Below are 22,053 nucleotides of genomic sequence, written 5' to 3'. Positions count from 1 at the left end.
TTTACTACAGCTAGGTGCTCATACTACAGCCAGGTGCTCAGGAACTATGTAGGAGAGACATTGCAGGATGGGAGTGAGGAAGAGAGTGCAGAAGAAAAAGCTGCACCTATCCACGCATTCATCTAGCCAGATACTTTTACACATCTGTAAGCACTACAACTACACACACAATACTTAACACGGACAGAGCTTCTGAGCACTCTTGAGTGCATGTCATGGTTAGACACTGTGGTGACGGAGACAAAAAAATCCCTGGCCTCAGGAAGCTGATAGTCTAGTGACGGAGATAAACGAACAGATGGAGTACATGAGGTAGTGGTTAAGTGCCACTGCAAGATATAAAGTAGAGCAAGGGAAGGGAACAGGAATCCAGTTTTAAATGGGGTAGTCAGAGAAGGCTCTCTGAGAAGGTGACACTTAATTAGGGAGGAAGTGAGGAAATAAAGTGAGGAAGCAGACTATAGGAATTCCCGGAGGAAGGGCATGCTAGACAAAGAGACTGGCAAGGACTCAGGGAGAATAAGCCTGCCACAAAGCACCACAGCAAAGCAGGGAGCCTGGTGCAAGCGAGGAGGTGAGAGGGGCAGGCAGGAGACCGATCATGTAGGCTGTAGGTCACGGTGAGAACACTGAAGCTCTAGGATGTGATTACCTATCAGAAGGTTCAAGTAGGATGATGAAGTGACCTAAGTGGGAGAAGGAAAGGGGACTGTCACCAGGCCACAGCAACAGTCCAAGAGAAATGGAGTGGTGGCTTGGATGACAAATGTAGCAGCGGAAAAAAGAAATGAGTGGATTCAAAAGATATCCAGGAATTGTTTTCTAATTCTCCAATAGGTTCATTCAGGGATCTAAGATCAAGATTCAAACTTCTGGCTCCTTAATCACTATTTCTCAAAACATGCTGAAAATACAGTGGCTCAACATCATATCTAAAGGACAAAAATATCCACAAAATCACAAAACACTCCATTTGTTGACCATCTGCTATTACTTTCATTCAAAGATAAAATTCTTTAAATTTTGCTACCTGTTAAAAAACTTGAAACACAAGTAATCCGAGTTTCCTACTTCTTGGGTGAATTTACATAGGCTGTCATACAAAGCCACAGTTCCAAAGTGACTTTAAACATTACAATCCACTTAAAGGCCGATTTTTTTAGGTTACTATTCTAATTAGTGAAGCAACTAAGTTACGGGTATAAAAAGGCTGTGTCAAAGTGATGCTAGCCCCTTATTACCTTACCACCAATTAACACTGCCACACCTAAGAAACTGGGGATCAAAGACCCTATTTAAATCCAGTGCAATGCGCTAAAAACTGTCAGGGATGTTCCATCCCAGTTTTAGCATGCCCCAGATTAACTCCTTAACCTCTGTACTGGAGACTTAAAAGCATAATAGTCTGTGTTCCTGACTTAGAACAAAACCTACTCAAAATTAAGACATGATTCTTTAATAAAACATGCATAGAGAATACTTTATGTTCTTTAAATATTTAATTACCATCAATAAAGATCCTCTAAATATTTGAGTAGAAGTAGAAAAATCCTGAAATCCACATATACCTCATACAGACATATATGACATAATAAACAACATATGAACAACATGGGTGCAAAATCCCGGGAGTATCTGGTGGCCCAGTAATCTCATGATACTGTGCTTTCACACAGAATGTAACTGACTGTCATCCAACCACCAGCCCCTGTTCTCAAACAGGAGCAGGACAAAGTTTGGTGGGAGGGAGGCAGGCAATGAATTCAGAAAGGGTAAGGTTGAGACCAGGCAGACAACCCCATCTCAGTAAAGGAATAGTTGGTGGAGGATTTGTCAGCCTTCCCACGATTCTTCTGGTCCAATGTCTGAATAGGTGAAGGAATAAACACCAAATAAGCAGGAGATTCCTAGTGTCCATATGGCTGTTCCATAGGTCCCAGCCAAAGAAAGGATGCAGGATCTTCCCCATGGTATCTAAATTTGGCAGACAAAGACCACTGGTGGGTGCCTGGCACAGAACAGGCATTCAGTATTTGTTGAATAAATGAATTCCTTAGGTAAAAAATGCTTCGCTAGATGTAACTAGTGATGTTACTGAAAAAAAAATCTTTGGGTATGAAAGTATAAGTCTTTGTTCCCAAAATGCATAATGAAAATTTTATGATGATGTCAACTGCCCAAAATTATGCCAATATATTATTACTTTAAAAACTATATGGAAGTCAGATCAAGATGCCAAAGTAGGAGGACATGGAGCTCACCTCCCCTGACAAACATATCAAAATACATCTACATGTGGAACAATTCACACAGAAAACCAACCGGAAACTTGGCAAAAGAACTCCTATACAACTGAAATGGCAAGAAAGATTTCCACATAACTGGGTAGGATGGAAAAGAAGCATAAAGTTGGGGCCTCTGCCCCTGGAAGGGATCTGAAAGGAAGATAAGGTCCGCACAGGTGAACCCTCCTCCTGGGGTGCGAGCAGGCTGAGCCACAGACTGGGCATCCCAGTCCCGGGGTCCTACACAGAGGAGACAAGCCTGGTTGGTTGCTGGGAAAACTGCTGGGGCAGACAGAAGGGCTGGAGAAGCCTAAACTCTGTTCTTGAGGAGTGCACGCGTGCTGGCTTGCCAACAATCAGGGTGGAGAGGGCCTTGCACCGGTGGCTGCCGCCTCGCTGCACTCCCTGATCCAAGCAGGGTGAACACCTTGCGCCCTGCTCACTCCACATCACATCTTGGCACAAGAGCTCAGCCAGCCGGACCCTGCGAAAAGATTCATTCTTGTTATGCAGAGGCAGTCCGGGGGTCCAGGGGTGATCCAGGCGGGGCAGCAACGGCCACTGTAAGCACATGCACAGGCAGTGCCACTGGAGCACGCTGCAGTCAGTCTCCCGCCCGAGCAAGCACCCTGGCCTCACCCACTCCACAACCTGGCACTGGATCTGGGGCAGACAGGTCCTGGGAAGACTGCCACTGAGGCAGCCCAGACCTCTGGTGGCAGAACAGCCACCCCAATTCCTGCAGCCACACGCCCCAACCCCCAGCCCCGGCTTCGCAAACGCTCCGGCCCCACCCACTCCAAGCCACAGCCCTGCACTAGATCTGGGACAAACACAATGGGGGAAGAGAGGAACCTTGGGCTGTGTGTGAGCAGAGCCACAGACACCTACACAGACACCACCTCGGTCCTCTCACTTGCTTCAGCACTCCCCTCCTCTGGGGCAGAGCACACACTCAAGGGGAAGGGAGCCTGATTGAGCCTGACCCTCAGAGCTTCTATTCCAGCAACTGGGGGTCAGACTCCACCCTTACCAGTGTGGTGATAGCCACAGGGCAGAGAGGAAGTCCTGCCTCACACCCTGCACAGGCTTTAGATCCTCCGACACCAACCACACCCCCTATCAACGTGATAGTGGCCAGCACACTCTGAGGGAAGACGTGGCTGGCATCCATATCAAAACCAGCCCGTACACCCAAGACTTTGGACACACACAGTCTACACAGGGGTGCTCCCACATAAAAACACCCCTTCAAGACCAAAATAGATAACTTTCTCCTAAGTTCATAGAGACAGAGAAAGTTAAGTAAAATGAAAAGGCAGGGGAAGTAGCACCAATTAAAAGAGAGGAATTCCCTGAAAGAATAAATAATGAAACAGAGTTCATCAGTCTACCAGACCCTGAGTCTAAAAAGTTGGTAATAAAAATACTAACTGAATTAAGACAGATTATTGCTATAAACACAGAACACATTAAGAAGGAACTAGAAACCCGAAAGATGAACTAATCAAAAATAGATAATTCAATTTCGTAGATGAAAAACAATCCAGAAGCAATGAATAGACAACTAAATGACACAGGAAAACGAATAAGTGATCTGGAAGATGGAATAATGGAAATCACCCAATCAGAACAGCAGACAGAATGAAAAATTTAAAAACATGAAAGCAACATATGAGATCTATGGGATAATATAGAACAGGCCAACCTACACATAACAGGGGTTCCAGAAGGAGAAAAAAGAGAGAAGGGGATCGAAAATGTACTTAAAGAAATTATGGCTGAAAACTTCCCAAACCTGAAGAAGGAAACAGATATCCAGGTACAGGAAGCATGGAGACTCCCAAACAAGATGAACCCAAAGAGACCCACACCAAGACATGTCATAGTTAAAATGGCAAAAGTTAAAGATAAAGAGAGGATTCTAAAGGTAATGAGAGAAAAACAGAGTCAGTTACGAGGGAACCCCCCCTAACATCATAAGCTGATTTCTCTGCAGAAACTTTGCAGACCAGAAGGGAGTGGCATGACATATACAAATTCCTGAAAGGGTAAAACCTGCAACCTGTGATACTCTATCCGACAAGACTATCACTTAGAATAGAAGGAGAAACAGAGAATTTCTCAGACAAGCAAAAACTAAAAAAATTCAGCAATACTAAACCTACACTATAAGAAATACTGAAGGGTCTTCTCTAAATGGAAAAAAAGAATCTACAGGAAAGGGAAAATACCAATAGGAAAGGCAAATATAAAGTAAGGATTGAAGATCACTTAAATAAATCAGTACATAGATTAAAAAGCAAACAGAAAATGTAAAAGCGATTATAACTACTATTTTACATCTTCATGCTTATTCTTTTACTGCTTATATAGTTCTTACTCCCCTCCTCCACATTTTGTGATCAAAATCACAAAATGTGGAGGAGGGGAGTAAAAAATGTAGATCTTTTAGAATGTGTTTGGACTTGAATAACTTAGTTTAAAGCAAGTAGATATAGTTATGGATCAACATACATGAACCCCATGGTAACCACAAATCAAAAACATACAACAGATTCACAAAAAAGCAAACAGAAAGGAACTCAAGCATACTACAAAAGAAACTTACCAAACCACAAAATGAAAAAGAATAAAGTAGAACTGGAAAACAAGGAATAAAATAGCAATAAGTACATACATATCAATAATTACCTTAAATGTCAATGGACTAAATGCTCTAATCAAAAGACATAGAGTGGCTATTGTATAAAAGAACGAGAAACTGCAATATGCTGCCTAAAAGAGACTCACTTCAGGGCAAAAGACATACCAGACTGAAAGTGAAAGGATAGAAAAAGATATTTCATACAAATGGAAATGACAAGAAGCTGGGGGTAGCAATACTCATATCAGACAAAATAGACTTTAAAACAAAGGCCAGGGGCTTCCCTGGTGGCGCAGTGGTTGGGAATCTACCTGCCAATGCAGGGGACATGGGTTCGAGCCCTGGTCCGGGAAGATCCCACATGCCGCGGAGCAACTAAGCCCGCGCACCACAACTACTAAGCCTGCACTCTAGAGCCCACGAGCCACAACCACTGAAGCCCGTGCGCCTAGAACCTGTGCTCTGCAACAAGAGAAGCCACTGCAATGAGAAGCCTGCTCGCTGCAGCAAGAGAAAGCCCGCCCACAGCAACAAAGATCCAACACACCCAAAAATAAATAAAATAAATATTTTAAAAAATCAAACAAAGGCCATAAGAAAAGCCAAAGGAGGGTATTATATAATAATAAAGGGATCAATACAAGAAAAGGATATTACACTTGTTAACATATACACACCCAATACAGGAGCACCTAAATATATAAAGCAAATACTAACAGACATAAAGGAAGCAATTGACAGGAACACAGTAACAGTAGGAGACTTTAACAGCCCACTGACATCAAAGGACTGATCATCCAGACAGAAAATCAATAAGGCAACAGAGGTCCTAAATGACACAAATGACCTGCTGGACTTAACTGATATGTATAGGACACTACATCCAAAAAAAAAGCAGAAAACACATTCTTTTTAAGCATGCATGGAATGTTCTCTTGGCTGGACCACATACTAGGACACAAAACAGCCTTGAAAAATTTAAGGCGGTAGAAATTATATCAAGCATCTTTTATGAACATAATGGTATAAAACTAGAAATCAGCTACAGAAAGAAAAATGAGAAAAACACAAAGATATGGAGACTAAACAACATGCTTTTAAAAAAAACAGTGAGTCAATGACGAAATCAAAGAAGAAATAAGAAAATACCTGAAGACAAACAACAATGTAAACAACCTTACAAGATTTATGGGATACAGTAAAAGCAGTTCTAAGAGGGAAGTTCATAGTGATACAAGCCTTCCTCAAGAAACAAGGAAAATCTCAAAAACTTATCACCTAAAAGAATTAGAAGAAAAACAAACAAAGCTCAAAGTCAACATAAGGAAGGAAATAATAAAGATCAGAGAGGGAATAAACAAAATAGAGATCAAAAAACAATAGAAAAGATCAATAAAACCAAGAGCTGGTTTTTTTTTTTAAAGATAAACAAAAGTGACAAACCTCTAGGCAGGCTCACCAGGAAGAAATGAGAGAGGACTCAAACAAAATAATAAATGAAAGAGGAGAAGTAACAACTGATACCACAGAAATACAAAAAAAAAAAAAAAAAATCATTCAAAGCAATCTACAGATTTAGTGCGATCCCTATCAAAATACCCATGACATTTTTCACGGAATTAGAACAAAAAAACCCTAAAATTTATAAGGAACCACAAAAGACCCAGAACTGCTAAAGCAATCCTGAGAAAAAAGAACAAAGCTGGAGGTATAACCCTTCCAGACTTCAGACTATACTACAAAGCTACAGTACTCAAAACAGCATGGTACTGGCACAAATACACACACATAGATCAATGGAACAAAATAGAGAGCGCAGAAAGAAACCCACACACCTATGGTCAGTTAATCCACAACAAAGGAGACAAGAGTGTACAATAGAGAAAAGACAATCTCTTCAACAAGTGGTGTTGCAAAAGCTGGACAGCTATATGTAAAACAATGAAATTAGAATATTCCCTCACACCATATACAAAAATAAACTCAAAATGGTTTAAAGACCTAAATATATGACATGACACCATAAAACTCCTAAAAGAAAACATAGGCAAAATATTTTTGACATAAATCTCAGCAATTATTTTCTTAGGTCTCCCAAGGCAAAAGAAATAAAAATAAACAAATGGGACCTAATGAAAGTTAAAAGCTCTTGCACAACAAAGGAAACCATCAACAAAATGAAAACCTACGTAATGGGAGAAAATATTTGCAATGATGCAACTGACAAGGTGTTAATATCAAAAGTCTATTTATAAACAGCTCATATAATATCGAAAAAACAAATAACCCAATCAAAAATTGGGCAGAAGACCCAAATAGATATTTTTCCAAAGAAGACATACAGATGACTAACAAGCACATGAAACACCATTAATTATTAAAGAAATGCAAATCAAAACCACAATGAGGTATCACCTCACTGAGTTATCACAGTCAGAATGGCTATCATCGATCAGTCTACAAATAATAAATACTGGAGAGGATGTGGAGAAAGAGGAACGCTTGAACACTGTTGGTGGTAATGTAAACTGGTGCAGCCACTATGGAAAACAGTACGGAGGTTCCTTAAAAAACTAAAAATAGAAGTACCACATGATTGAGCAATTCCACTCCTGGGTATATATCCAGAAAACATGAAAACTCTAATTCGAAAAGATACATGCACCACAATGTTCACAGCAGCACTATTTATTACATAATAGCCAAGACAGGGAAGCAACCCAACAGATGACTGGCTTAAGAAGATGTGACATATACACACATACACATATAATGGAATATTACTCACCACACACAAAAAACAAAATCACCATTTGCAGCAACATGGATGGATTTATGGAATCTTATGCTTAGTGAAATAAGTCAGACAGAAAAAGACAAATGCTATATGATATCACTTATATATGGAATCTAAAAAAATAACACAAATGAATCTATATACAAAACAGAAACACTCACAGACATAGAAAACAAACTTATGTTTACCAAAGGGGAGAGGATGAAGGGGAAGGACAGATTACGAGTATGGGATTACCAGATACGAACTACTATACATAAAACAGAAAAGAAACAAGGATTTACTGTACAGCATAGGAATTATACCAAAATCTTGTCATAACCTATAATGGAATATAATATGCAAAAACCCCCAAATCACTATGCTGTACACATAAAACTAACAAAATATTATAAGTCAACAATACTTCAATTAAAAAAAAAAGAACTATATGGAACTTATATACTAAGATCTACCAAGATAGTATATAGGTCGACCAAGCAAAAACTGGACCATTATTTAGTATAAAGATTTTGCAGAAAACATAACTTTATTAATGATAATGTTGCTTAAGCTAAAAAAAACTATCTGAAAATACTTTACCAAATAATCATATAATTTCCCCTTTTAATTGGTTGTGGGTACAATTTTATAACTAACATTATCACACAAAGCACCCTTGCTGCTAGTCTGCCTTGTTTTACAATTTTATGCTAATTTATAGATTGATACAATACTAATAACTAATAAAATATAATAAGTATTATGGTAAGATTATTGATTCTGAAATACGAGAAAGCTTCATATGATGAAATATCTTAGGTATTATCACTGAATTTTTAAAAACAAGATATTGCTTTTAAAATCATGTTTATTTAGCTTATTTTAAAAATATATAAATTCTAAAAATATATCATACCAAGAGTAACCGATAAGGACTTTTTACAACTTCCAGTTCTGCCTACATTCCCAAAACGCATCCCTGACACCAATGATATCACTGGGCATAGGGGTAGGGGGTTGGGGGCACTCTGAGACAGTCACTGAGGAGGGGCCACACCTCAATGTGAGTCAAGTTACAGTTAGAGCTTAGTCATAGAATAATATGTCTACCACAGGCATCTTTCCTTAAATTTAAATTATTCTTCCATTTTTTCCCTAAAGCCTTTCTTTCCTCTATCTCTAGGTCCCGAATAAGCCCTCATCCTAAACACTCATTTATTTATTTTTTTCTCTCTTGTTCCACTGGTGTAACATAAGAGTTTATGTTCAGTAAACTATCTTCTGGAGACGAAAAATCAAAACATGATCAAAGAATTTACCAAGTTTAAATTTTAAGACTCTAAAAACCTAAGTGGTTTAATCATCGGTTGCCCAAAAGCATTCTTTGTTTCTTTTCCAAGATGATGATGATTCTTCATACATTTCCTAAAAAGCAGAACGATAATAAGAATTTAAAGGACAGCATTTTAATAAATGCAAATATATCTGAATAAATCAGGCAAATGAATATCACAACTATTTATATCTGCTCCTCTTTTAACAATCCAATGGCCATTTGCATAAGGCATTAAGAGCAAACAAACGAATAAACGTGCTCCCTACACTCAAGGACTCAGTCAAGTAGGAGAAACGACAGACAAGAAGCCTTAACAAGACAAGGGGCAAACACAGAAAGGAATAAACAATTAATTCCACTTGGGATCATGACAGGAGACAGCCTGGGCAAGGTTATGTATGGAAGATGGAAGGTCTTTCAACACTTTTTTCTTTCCAGACACACCTACTACTTCCACATTTCTAAATATGTGTTTCCAAAGGCCAAAGGGATATTTCCATTAGCTTTGAAATTAACAGACCACCCCAAAGGTTCCTAAACAGGTCTGAGCTGCGTGCTGTTGGCAAACACGCTGTAAGTGCGTGCCCTACCCACCTGCCCATCCCTTGCCTGTATCACAGATGATCTCAAAGCACAGGCTGAAACCAGAACCAGACTAGAATTCAGATAATTTTTGGACAGAAGGGGAATAAGAATATATCACTTTCTCTTCTCACTCTCTAGTCAGGTTCTATTTCTGCAGGGGTAGAAATCCAAATTCAATTATCCTCTGAACACCTGTACACCCTCCCACCCTCTACACACAGAGAAGTAAATAGAAAGCCCAGCCAGTTCTTGAAGCAACACAATGAGTATACCCCCAACTCCTACCTACTCCCTTATTTGGGGGGCCTACCGTCTCATCTACTTTGTCAGCTGGCTGTCCATTCTTTGCTCCAAGGCAAAGAATCTCTTCCAGCCAGGCTCACAATTCATTCTGGAATACTTTTCCTACCTCACTCTCTCCAGGGTCTCATGGTCTATCAAAATTGTGGCAGCCTTGTTCACAGCAAAGCAACCAGATATCTGAGCTTCACTAAGACAGATTCCTTTCACATATCCTATCCTCTAATCCCTAAGTATCCCCTTATAACAATGGGTTTCAGTTTTTATCCAGAAAATATGGTCACTAAATTTCACAGGTGTTGGTTCAGAGTCCAATTTGCTCATCTCACCACTGGTCCTTCACTCCGGCCTTCTGCTCTACTGGGCAGTGAATCCATTCCTCAGCTTTGCTATCAGCCACAATGTTGTGGGCAATTTGAGGCTCTTAAGTGTAATTACACATTTCTGAGAATACAGAGTGATCCCACTGTTGAGGTTACTACACCAAGGGAGAAATCAGGGAGCTGGGCCTTTTCCTATCTTCAGAATGCTCTATTTAAGCAGGGACTTGTTTGCTTTTATTGATGGGTTTGATGTATGGATGGAAAACAAGCTAGAATTTCCTACTTAGGTTTTTTAAGTCCACTTACTATGCATTTTCTCCAAGGAGGGAATATCCCACTTTTCTTTTCCTAAAATGAAGGAGTTCTAGGAGAAGGCTCTTTTGCCTTGAGAAGTCTCTATTTTAGCCAGTGACTACATAGCCATGCATTATTCCTGCTCTCCAAAGGAAACACCCTCTAACTCAAGGGAATTCTAATATAAGGGATAATACTTCATATATGAACCACTGGAACGTTCTAGACTAGGAATTCTAACTGTTACCACTTGTTGAGGTCTTCTCCAGGCCATGCATTCTTTGGGGCACATATTTTTCATGCTTAATAAACTCTGGGAAGGAGATTATTACATAAACATCCTAAAAAGTCAGGGAAGTACATACTCTGTATGTACTCTTCTTCCTTGTTCTTTAAAAATTCCTGAGAAAAATCATGTCCAAAGACAAAATTAGATATTTTCCTAACTTACCTTTTTCCATATGGGCACCTTGGCTTTTAAAGTATCAATGGCATAGCTCACAGCTTCGAGGGATGCAGTCCTATGGGCTGAGGACACAGCAATGATAATGCTTGCTTCTGACACTGGAACTAAGCTTTAACAAAATGAAGGAAAAAATTCATCATCTCCTCTGAAGCTACATGTTAAGAAATCTACTAGACATGTGAAAAAAAATAAAAATTCCAGTGAAGCATTCCTAGAACTAAATATCCAGTTCTGTTTTACTTGAACATCCCATTTAGTTAGAAAACAGTAATTCACCCCAGTTGCATTTAGCAGGAAATGCCAAGCTTGTGACTAATCTGTAAGCATGTATCCACTAAATTTATCGAATGGGCAACAAGATGAAAAGTACCTCACTGATTCAACAAATATCTCATCAAACAAACAAGGCACAGTGCCAGGTAATGCCTAGAAATACAAACTAATCGCATGATGAATATAAGGTAGAATTTAAAGTATTAAATAGCAATGAATAATAAATAACAGAATTGATAACATTAATAAAATTATAGTTACCAATAACTAATAGATGATAGATTTAGTCCCATTGCTGGGTTCTTTTCAAAGCCTGGAACTCCACTCTTCTTAGTGATACAAAACAGCAAACTAATCTAATGACCTTAAAAGGCTTTTACATCAAAACAATCTCAGACTGTCATATAAACAGGGTACAGACTACAAAACAGTTCTGAAAAGGTCTCATGGCCTTGAACACACATCAGCACAGGCTGTTGGGCACAGGGCCAAAGAATCTTGCACATTTGGACTTTGTTACAGCATCAGCCATTCTCCAAATGTTACAATGTAACAAGCAGCCTTAAAGGCACTGTCTGCCAGAATGATAAACAAACCTCCCTCTCAGGGTAACACAGGATGCCAATGAAGGATTCCAGAATCAGAATTAGTACAAAGGCAGAAAACGACTACACTTAAACTTTTAAACTGATAAAGGAAATCATACCCAAGCCGATGGAACACTGCTATGTGTTTGACTGGCCATTTCTGTCTAATGTCACTACAAATTTTTCTCACTTCATTTTCTGCCATTGGTAGATATGCTTCATACTCTAAGCTAATGACTTTTTTCCCTTCGAAGTTATTCCTTGTAGTTCCTAAAATTAAAAACAAAATTACAAAATAAGCTTTCTTCCTACAGTAGAAAAAGCACACTAATAAAAGGATTATTTTTGAATAGACAAGTAGCATACCAATTTGTATAAAAATTACTTTGAAATTTTCTAAACACAAAAACTTGATTAGAAAATCAAGATAATCATCACAAAGATGAGGAAATAAAATGACACTGATTAGCCAGGTTTACTGAAAACATTCAAATGACAAACCAGTATATATTCCCTCTGTAACAATTAGAATTTGACCCGTAAAAGGAAAATATTATGTTCCCCGGATTACCAGAATTCTCTCTGCTAATAATGACTTTTAGTCTACTTTTTTTTTTGCCTTTAACATATGTTAATTTGAAGATTACTAACACAAAATAAGAACTAAAAAAATTTCTACTCACCACCATGGGTAATCTTGGCTAACTGCTCGGTATCTTAAAATCCTCTTACTATTAACACTGAACATGAGAAACACCTGCTAATTTCTACTGTCCTGTATAGTCAATAGATGCTATGAAAATTACAACTCACCTACAAATAGGGATATTGCACCACAGAATGGAGAAATCACCAGCTGTGAGACTTCATCTACTGAAAGTTGCTCAGATGTGAATTTTATTATATCTTTTGATTTCTCTTCAACTTCATTTATATCTTTCCTGGAAATAAAATATTACCAAACCTTAACATTGGTACTAGAGTAAAAACACCCAACTTATAGGCTATGTTTCAATTTATATATTGTTTCTACATTAGATGCGTTAGGAGGCATGATTTGATCTGAATGATAAAAATAAGCAAGTGTAAAGTTCGAGCAAAACTCAGTAATTTTACAAATATCCCTAACGAATCAAGCATGATATAAAAAGGAACTTACCATTATCATGATCACTTAAAATGAAATCTATTTCATTTGCCAACATATTCCAAACTCTGGAATTGCTGCTCTTATTTCCTGCATCCACACACACATCACCTCTAACCACTGGATTACCAAGCACCACACCCAGAACTGCCTTTTTCTTTACCCAAAAAAGGAGGGCAAGCAGAATGATGACTCCACAGGAACTGGGTTCATTTCATAATCAGGCACAACCTCAGTTAAGTAACTGAGGAAATAAAGGGATTGACTGCACGCCTATTCACCAGATGCTGTAGAAGTCCTTCGCCATGCATTTCTCATTTCATTCATCAAGCGTTTATTTCGTACTCACTAAGGGTCAGAGACTAAGCCCACACACTGGATACAGACCAGGGAACAAAAGACCTGGCTCCTGTGCTCAGGCACTTATGCTAGAGGAGGAACAAAGCAATAAATAGGAATTACAAATAGGGATAACTTATGGAAACAAACAGCGTTCTAAGACAGAGCATGGGGGCTGGGGAAGGTGTGTGTAAGATAAGAGGACCATGCTACTGAAAAAAAACCATTCAGATGCTACTGGATTCCAAGATGCTTCAACCTCCTGTACATGTCACCTGAGCTTCTTCCAATTCATCTTGCAATACGATATAGGTAACCCAAACATCGTCTATGAACTTCATCCATAAAAAGAAACGAAATTGAGTTATTTGCAGTGAGGTGGATGGACCTAGAGTCTGTCATACAGAGTGAAGTAAGTCAGAAAGAGAAAACCAAATATTTTATGCTAACACATATATGGAATAAAAAAAAATGGTTCTGACAAACCTAGGGGCAGGACAGAAATAAAGATGCAGACAGGGAGAATGGAGCTCAGGACATGGGGAGGGGGAAGGGTAAGCTGGGACAAAGTGAGAGAGTGATAAGGACATATATACACTACCAAATGTAAAATAGAGAGCTAGTGGGAAGCAGCCACATAGCACAGGGAGATGAGCTCGGTGCTTTGTGACCACCTAGTGGGGTGGGGTAGGGAGGGTGGGAGGGAGATGCAAGAGGGAGGAGATATGGGAATATATGTATACGTAGAGCTGATTCACTTTGTTATAAAGCAGAAACTAACATACCATTGTAGAGCAATTATACTCCAATAAAGTGTTAAAAAAATAAATAAAAATAATAATGGGTTAAATTTAAAAAAACAGAAATGTTCTAATGTTCTTACACATTATCCTACTCAGACATGGCTTACTTTATTTGGAAAGATGGAAAGATGACATGGGTCCTAGAGCCACTAGCAATATAACTATAATAATAAAGCTGTTTTTTATACCTGGAAAATGGTAAGTGTTTTTCAGGAAGAGTGATCTTTTTACTTTCCAGCTATGCAATTTTTCTACATTTCTCTGTGCCCAGGAGAGCTATTATCCAGTATTAACAAGCATATTTGTGGAAAACTACACAGAGTCCAATAATAATCTGAGTTCAAATGTTGGCTCTGTCACTTATTAGCTATGTGATCTTAGACAAGTTTCTTAACTTCTCCCTCCTGCAAAATAGGAGTATTAAAACTCCAGTGTCTAGCGCTGTGCCCGACACAAAATCTCAATAAACCATGTTAAATCAATAGCATGAACAAATCAAGATGACATTAAACTGCTTACAACACAACTGATGCAGAGATGACAGGTATCTATAAGTCCATCTGCACCAATAAAGAGTTGCTGCTTTATCAACAGTTGGTGCAGACAGCCTGACAAAGAGTATACAGTTAAAGGAAACCACATATAAGTTATTATCTGTATGATCCTTCTCCACGAGACTGGCTAAGAAAAACCTATCTCACATACCCAGGTGGCTCAAAAGCACTATCCTCCACTAATGGGGGGGATAATGGCAATTTCATCTCCTGATTGAAGCAGGAGGAGCTGATCTCCAAGCTCGACATATTCTTGACGAACAGCAAATATCACCTGATTTCTGACGTCAGCCAATCTGAAGGGAAAAAACTATAATTAGATGTATCAATGCTGTTAGACCCCAAATCTCCTCAGCTAGCTGCAATCAAAATTACATAAATATTACTTTATGAAGCATCATCTGCAAAATCACTAATTAAACTCATATTTTGCAGAGAAAGGATATATCCACTGAAGAACATACTTATTCACCACAAAGAATGCAGTAAACTGCTAACAACTCTTTACTGGATGTTGGGTGTCTTGGGGAATTAAAGAAACAAACAAAAAACACTAGACTGGAGACAACATTCAGACCAGGTCAAAAAAAAAAAAAGGACAATTTCTTAATCAGTACATGCCCTCCCCAGGAGCTTTCCATCTAAGCATACAAGTATACTAAGTATACCCTGAAAGGTTCCAAAACACCAGGTGCCTCTCAGTAGGTATAACGTTAAAGGTAAAGTAGGAAGAGGCCCCACTACGTTTCATTGATTATCAGGGCATTTTAAGAACTTAAAAAGATATGAAATCAAGAAGGAATAATTTTCTTTATGAACATACATTGTGGGCTGTCTTTTACACAGCACTAAGACTTCCAAGTTAAACATTCACACAATTTAAGTGACACTACTAATATACCTTGAACACGTTCAAACAGGCCACTTTTATATTTTGTTTCAAAAAAGGCTCATTGAGGTACGAACAACAGCAGTAAAATGATACATTTTCAAGAACCAGAAAAAAAATCAAATATTGTAAAAACTCAAATTCAGCAGCAGCTGTTTGTTATCTTTCATTTTTCTTTCAATCTTAAAAATTTCTATTTTGAGTTCTCTAAAGAAGGGGCAGGACATCAAAGTTTAAAGCACACACTTTTAACAGAATACGTAACAATTTCATTTAATGTTACAAAAATGCAGAATCTACATTTTCAGTATTTTGTAAATTATAAAAGCAAATATAATCATGTCCCTTTGGGAGTATCACAGCTCACTGTGCATTTTAAGTAAAATATCTTTAACCTTTATTAAGGAATTTTGCATTTTTAAATACTAGAACTTAAGTTTTCAGGAAAAAAATACAACTAATGATCCTTTTGACATTAAACGTGGAAATCTAAGTTAACTTTTTACTTTTATCATTTACTCACACATTTTTAAATATTAAAAAGTGTTAATCATATACATTCTGCAAATTTTTAACTACCCAGGATGGCGCGTTTCTATCTCATTCCACAGCTGCAATGCTTTTATTTCTTGTGGCACAGAAATGGTCTCTGAGCGAATTCCTGTTATTTCAGCACTTTCTGCAAAATACAACACTTCCACCTGAAAAAAAAGAATATGTTTTTAACAATAACAACCCATAGTCCTTTTCTGACTGTCCACGCTGGGTTTTGTTTTTCAAATGTATTACTTTAATCAAAGACACTTTTTATAAATTAGAAAAAATTTAAAGTGCCCATAAAAATTTCAGCATACCTACAAGCTCAAATTTTGAAAAATGTTTATGTTTTAAGTACAAGTCAGACTAATTTCCAGATGCTTTTTAGTTTTATAAATGTTATGTGCGCCACAACTAAAATCCTAACAATATCTTCTTAGAAACCATGAGGTTGGCCTTTAACTGACATAAAATTATAGCACCTTTTATACTTAAGCAGTGAACAAATGTCTGAATCAAGAGATGAATTACACAAATAAATGAGCAAATAAATGAAAGACACGTCCTTCACGGTTGTCATATGACCTTTGATTCCAGTCTACATTACATTGAACCCAGCTGTCCAGGATTAAGTTATGCAACATACAAACCCTGATATTTACAAAAACAGATGAGTCTGAAATACAGGATAAACTTCTATTTCCTAGGACAAACCTATGCAGACAGCCTGGTATCTAAGCGATCCGACCAAGTAAAATAACCCACCTGTGAATGAAAGCAAATCATTCTCTACGAAATAATCAGAGGTCTGCAAATAATCAAGGGTTCGCAAATGCACAGATGGAGCACATTTCATCAAAGAATTCTTAGTTAAGGGCATTTCTTTCTATATTGAAAACTTGTCTTAGAAACGAATAATCTGAGAAGCAAGGGCAAATATCAAGGGTGATTTAGAAACCAGCTGGACTTCCAGGCCGTCACCTGCAGAACAAGCGTTCGCGGAATGGACTTGACTTTCGTTGGGAAGACCAGAGCAAAGCCTCCGAAGTCGGGAGGGCCTACCGCGGCGGTGGCGGTCGCCGGGGTCTGGCCGAGCAGAACCGGGTCTGTGGAGGGAAAAGGCGAGGACAGACACAAGCCCGGAGGGCTTCCCCATTCTTACCTGGCACCGCGGCACCATCCCGCCAGCGAACCCTAGCCGGGTATTCCGGCGCGGAAGCCGAGGCGTCTGATTGACGCAGCGCGCAGGCGCAACCTGCCTGCCGCCGCCCCCCCTCCCCCGCCCACAAAGAGCATGCGCAGAGCTAGCTCCTCCCCGCTGTTCTCCCCGCTTCGTTTGCTAAGCAGGCTCCTAGAACTTGGTGTTCACTCGCGGAGATGGGTCGCGGTGGTGGGCGAGAGCTGTAGGTGTCGCTAAATGGGAAAAGGGCTGGCCACGCATGTCTTTAGCCTCAGCTGAGAGGCTGAAGTGTGGGAGAGCTGACCCCGGACTCTCCTGGACACCTGCCACCTCCCTTATAGAAGCTCGACTGTTTTCGCCGCTCAACTGCAGGGTTCTCTTTAACACTTTATCTACCCAACCTTCTGCTTAATGATTACTGTTCCCTAAAGACTTAAAGCATTCAACGTATCTGAGCACTCGAACTGTATCACATTTACACTTTGCCTGCTTAGTAATTTGTCCACACGCCACACGTAATTTGTCTTTTGTGGTTGGGAGGTAATGCTTAAACTCTTGAAAGCTGAGATAGAGGATCACGCACCAGCTGGGAGAAAGAAGGCCCTGGCTCAGTCTCTCAAAATCTCTGCTAATGTTTGAGACATGTCAAAAATCCCAATGTTCACTCATCGCCCCCATAATTCCAGTTTGGCTTTGAATGCAGCCACGTTATCTGCTGATTTGAACACATTGTTGTTCTCCCCTGAAGTGACAGGTTGAGTTTGTTGAGCAGGTTGAATGTGTCACACAAGTAAGCAAGTTTTGCGACCCATCTGTGTCACTGAAATGTGCTGCCAGGGGTGACTGTTTTTCTAAAAGAAATCTCTGGAGCAGCTCTCATAACTCAGAAACTCTGGCCAGTGATCTACCTCTAGAAAGCCATCTCACTTCTGTGTGTAAGAGAAGACGTGTGTGCTCTGCGTCCTTCTCCTCACAGAGCTGCATGAACAGACATGAGTTAAGGGCATGTACTTTAATGTGGTTGATAATTTTAATCATATCCTGCAAAACGTTGTTAAGTTCAGGTGACATTTTCCAGCTAGCCAGCATTTCTCTATGGATGACACAGTGCATAGACTCACATTCAGAAGCGACCTCTTTGACCCGAGTAGTGAAACCAGAAGGCCGTGAAGTCATGGCAGCAGCTCCGTCCATGCATATACGGACACAAAATGACCAATTCAGTTTTCCTGATATGTAATCATTCAAAGACTTGAATAGTTCAGCAGCTGTGGTGTTGGCAACAAAAGTGCACATAACATATCCTCATGCACATCCTCCTGAAAAATAGATTACACAAAAACAAGCATTGTTGCCTTGTTGTCAACATCAGTAGACTTGTCAACCTGGATTGTGTACCACAGTGACTCATTAATCCTAACAATTGTGCCTCAATATCCTCTGCTATTTCATCAATTCATCTAGTTACGGTGCTAGCCAGAAGAGGAATACGTGTCATCTTTTGAACTGCAGCCTCTACTAAAAGTTCACAACAGATGTCCTTAGCAGCAGGCAGGATCAACTCTTCACCAATAGTAAAGGGCTTCTTAGCTTTAGCAATGCGGTTAGCCACTAAGAATGATGCTTTCAGGGCAGACACATTTGATGAACTTCAATAATTGCTTCTGTTATTTGTGTTCACGCTTTTCTTCTTTTGAAAAACTCCACAGGCTTGTCTTTTAATGCAGGATGCTTGACCTCCATGTGGTGAAGCAGTTTTGAAGGTTTCACGGCTTCCTTGGATAGCCGGTCGCCACGTATTGTACAAAGCTGGCTTGGAGAATGTGAATCACCTGTGGCAATGAACCTGTAATTTAAGTAGGACTTGGTATTTTCTTTTAAATGCAGCTTTCTTTTTGTTGGCAGTCTTAGAGTCTTCTGCTGTGTCATCATTGGGTCTTTCCCCCTTTTCAAAGAAGCTCTCCAGCGATGTTTGTTTTTTACACATTTTGGGTAGGGTTAGCCTGTGGGCTTACCAAAACTGTGACTGAGACAAGTGTGCAGTGCCGGAAAGAGGTGCAGATGGAAGTGGTAAATAAAATAATGGGTGGGCCAAGCGCAGACTAAATAAGTGTCGGATTCTGACTTAAAGCCTGCCACCAGATGCAGCTTAATTGTTGTCGCTTGCCACTCACTGATAGGGTTTTGATGTGAGTCTGCAAGCAGTTGATTTATTATGGTCTCTGTGCAGTCAAACCTCTCTGCTGATGATAATCTGTGTTTGCAGCCGCTCCCCAGCGCTAGCATCACTGCCTCAGCTCCACCTCAGATCATCAGGCGTTAGATTCTCATAAGGAGCTCGCAACCTAGATCCCTCACATGTGCAGTTCACAGTAGGATTTGCGCTCCTATGAGAATCTAATTCTGCCGCTCATCTGACAGGAGGCGGAGCTCAGGCAGTAATGCGAGTGATGGGGAGCGGCTGTAAATACACAAGAAGCTTTCTTCTATCAGCTCGCCCGCTGCTCACCTCCTGCTGTGAGGCCCGGTTCCTAACAGGCCACAGACCAGTACTGGCCCATGGTCCAGGGGCTGGGGACTCCTGATCTAAAATCTCCAATATTTTGCCAACATAAACTCTTTTATTTATTTATTTATTTATTTATTTTTTCCTCATTAAACTTTTTTAATGGGTCTCAAATTCTGTGACAGATTTTTGGTCAAGTTGTTTCCATGAAAAAGTACTGATTTTAAAAACTAATAACTTAGAACTGCCACACACAAAACAAATGGTCCACAACACAGTCTCCTTTCCTTCTGAAGGTTTTACGATGCACTGTTATCATTAACCAGTCTTTTGCTATTAAACTTAAATGGTCAATTGAGACAAACAGCTCTGAGACCGTTCTTCCACCACTGATTAAGACTGGGGTGGCAGGTATTGGGGATAATATTCATTTAGCCTTCTGAGCTTTCTGGGCAGACTTGGTGACCTTGCCAGCTCCGGCTGCCTTCTTGTCCACTGCTTTGATGACACCCACAGCAACCGTCTGTCTCATGTCACGAACAGCAAAGCGGCCCAGAGGAGGATAGTCAGAGAAGCTCTCAACACACATGGGTTTGCCAGGAACCGTATCAACGATGGCAGCATCACCAGATTTCAAGAATTTGGGGCCATCTTCCAGCTTTTTCCCAGAACGAAGATCAATCTTCTCCTTCAGCTCAGCAAACGTGCAGGCAATGTGAGCTGTGTGACAATCCAGCACAGGTGCACAGCCAGCACTGACTTGGCCTGGATGGTTCAAGATAATCACCTGAGCTGTGAAGCCAGCTGTTTCCATCGGTGGGTCATTTTTGCTATCACCAGCCACATTGCCATGACGAACATCTTTGACAGACATGTTCTTGACATGGAAGCCCACACTGTCCCCAGGAAGGGCTTCACTCAAAGCTTCATGGTGCATTTCAACAGACTTCACTTCAGTTGTCACATTGACTGGAGCAAAGGTGACCACCATGCCAGGTTTGAGAACACCAGTCTCCACTCGACCCACAGGGACAGTGCCAATACCACCAATTTTGTAGACGTCCTGGAGTGGCAAACGCAAGGGTCTGTCAGTTGGGTCAGTTGGTGAAGGATGCAATCCAGAGCTTCAAGCAGTGTGGTTCCACTGGCATTGCCATCCTTACGGGTGACTCTCCATCCCTTGAACCATGGCACGTTAGCACTTGGCTCCAGCATGTTTTCACCGTTCCACCCAGAAATTGGCACAAATGCTACTGTGTCGGGGTTGTAGCCAACTTTCTTAATGTAGGTGCTGACTTCCTTTACAATTTCCTCATATCTCTTCTGGCACTACTCGGTGGAATCCATTTTGTTAACTCCAACAATTAGCTGTTTCACACCCAGAGTGTAGGCCAGAAGGGCCTGCTCATGGGTCTGCCCATTCTCGGAAATACCTGCTTCAAATTCACCAACACCAGCAGCAACAATCAGGACAGCACAGTCAGCCTGGGATGTGCCTGTAATCATGTTTTTGATGAAGTCTCTGTGTCCTGGGGCATCAATGATGGTCACATAGTATTTGCTGCTCTCGAACTTCCATAGGGAGATATCAACGGTGATACCATGCTCGCGTTCAGCTTTCAGTTTGTCCAAGACCCAGGCATACTTGAAGGAGCCCTTCCCCATCTCGTCAGCCTCCTTCTCGAACTTTTCAATGGTCCTCTCGTCGATCCCACCACATTTGTAGATCAGATGGCCAGTAGGGGTGGACTTGCCCAAATCTACGTTTCCGATGACAACGATGTTGATGTGCGTCTTCTCCTTTCCCATTTTTGCTTAGGTTTAGCGGTGGTTTTCACGACACCTGTATCCTGGCGGCAAACCCTTTGCGAAAAAAGATAAACTCTTTTAAATTGCATAGTTATGTGGGTATAAACTAGGTGGCCCTCCCCTTGGAGCTCACAGTCCTGGATGTGAGACAGTCATAAATGTATATAATATATATATATATATATATATATATATATAAATGTACATGTTACATTTCATAGGGGTGGAAGGGGAGAGTGGCCGGTCACCTGAGGAGCGTGCTCTGGAAGCCCTCATGGAGGAGAGAGCTGCTTGAGCTAAATCTGCTGGAAAGAGCGGCAGCAAACAGCAGGGTGGAGGGTAGGGATGAGGGAATTTTACTAGCCTGTGCCAAGCCAGAAGAATATTAAAGCAGCATAACGAGGTCACAGAAGG

At 40.2% G+C, this 22,053-nt stretch overlaps 2 protein-coding genes across 3 annotated transcripts in view; both read right to left on the bottom strand.

Moving 5' to 3' along the window:
- The window catches only part of MOCS2 (molybdenum cofactor synthesis 2), a 49,637-nt gene that overhangs the window by 1,117 nt on the left and 26,467 nt on the right, over window positions 1-22,053 (bottom strand). Inside the window, exons 2-7 of one of the 2 annotated variants that reach the window (XR_014326123.1) lie at window positions 16,187-16,308; window positions 14,870-15,014; window positions 12,689-12,816; window positions 11,995-12,145; window positions 11,001-11,124; window positions 9,031-9,136 (exon numbers count right to left, since the gene is read on the bottom strand). Coding sequence is in view for 1 of the 2 variants with exons in the window: in XM_082836811.1 (XP_082692937.1) it covers window positions 9,068-9,136; window positions 11,001-11,124; window positions 11,995-12,145; window positions 12,689-12,816; window positions 14,870-14,967 (570 nt within the window). In the remaining variant the exon portion in view is untranslated. Of the gene's footprint in view, window positions 1-1,988; window positions 9,137-11,000; window positions 11,125-11,994; window positions 12,146-12,688; window positions 12,817-14,869; window positions 15,015-16,186; window positions 16,309-22,053 lie in introns of those variants that run through there. The other variant, XM_082836811.1, reaches the window with a different exon arrangement.
- On the bottom strand, window positions 19,944-21,699 carry LOC309960322 (elongation factor 1-alpha 1-like). The gene is given in 3 exon segments (XM_082837013.1): window positions 19,944-20,937; window positions 20,940-21,159; window positions 21,163-21,699. Coding segments are annotated over 3 exon segments (1,377 nt in total). The 5' UTR covers window positions 21,640-21,699; the 3' UTR covers window positions 19,944-20,257.

This window comes from Leucopleurus acutus (genome assembly GCF_964270905.1).
Source record: "Leucopleurus acutus genome assembly, chromosome: 3".
Taxonomy (NCBI): Eukaryota; Metazoa; Chordata; class Mammalia; order Artiodactyla; family Delphinidae; genus Leucopleurus; species Leucopleurus acutus.
This window is presented reverse-complemented; position numbering and strand designations above follow the sequence as displayed.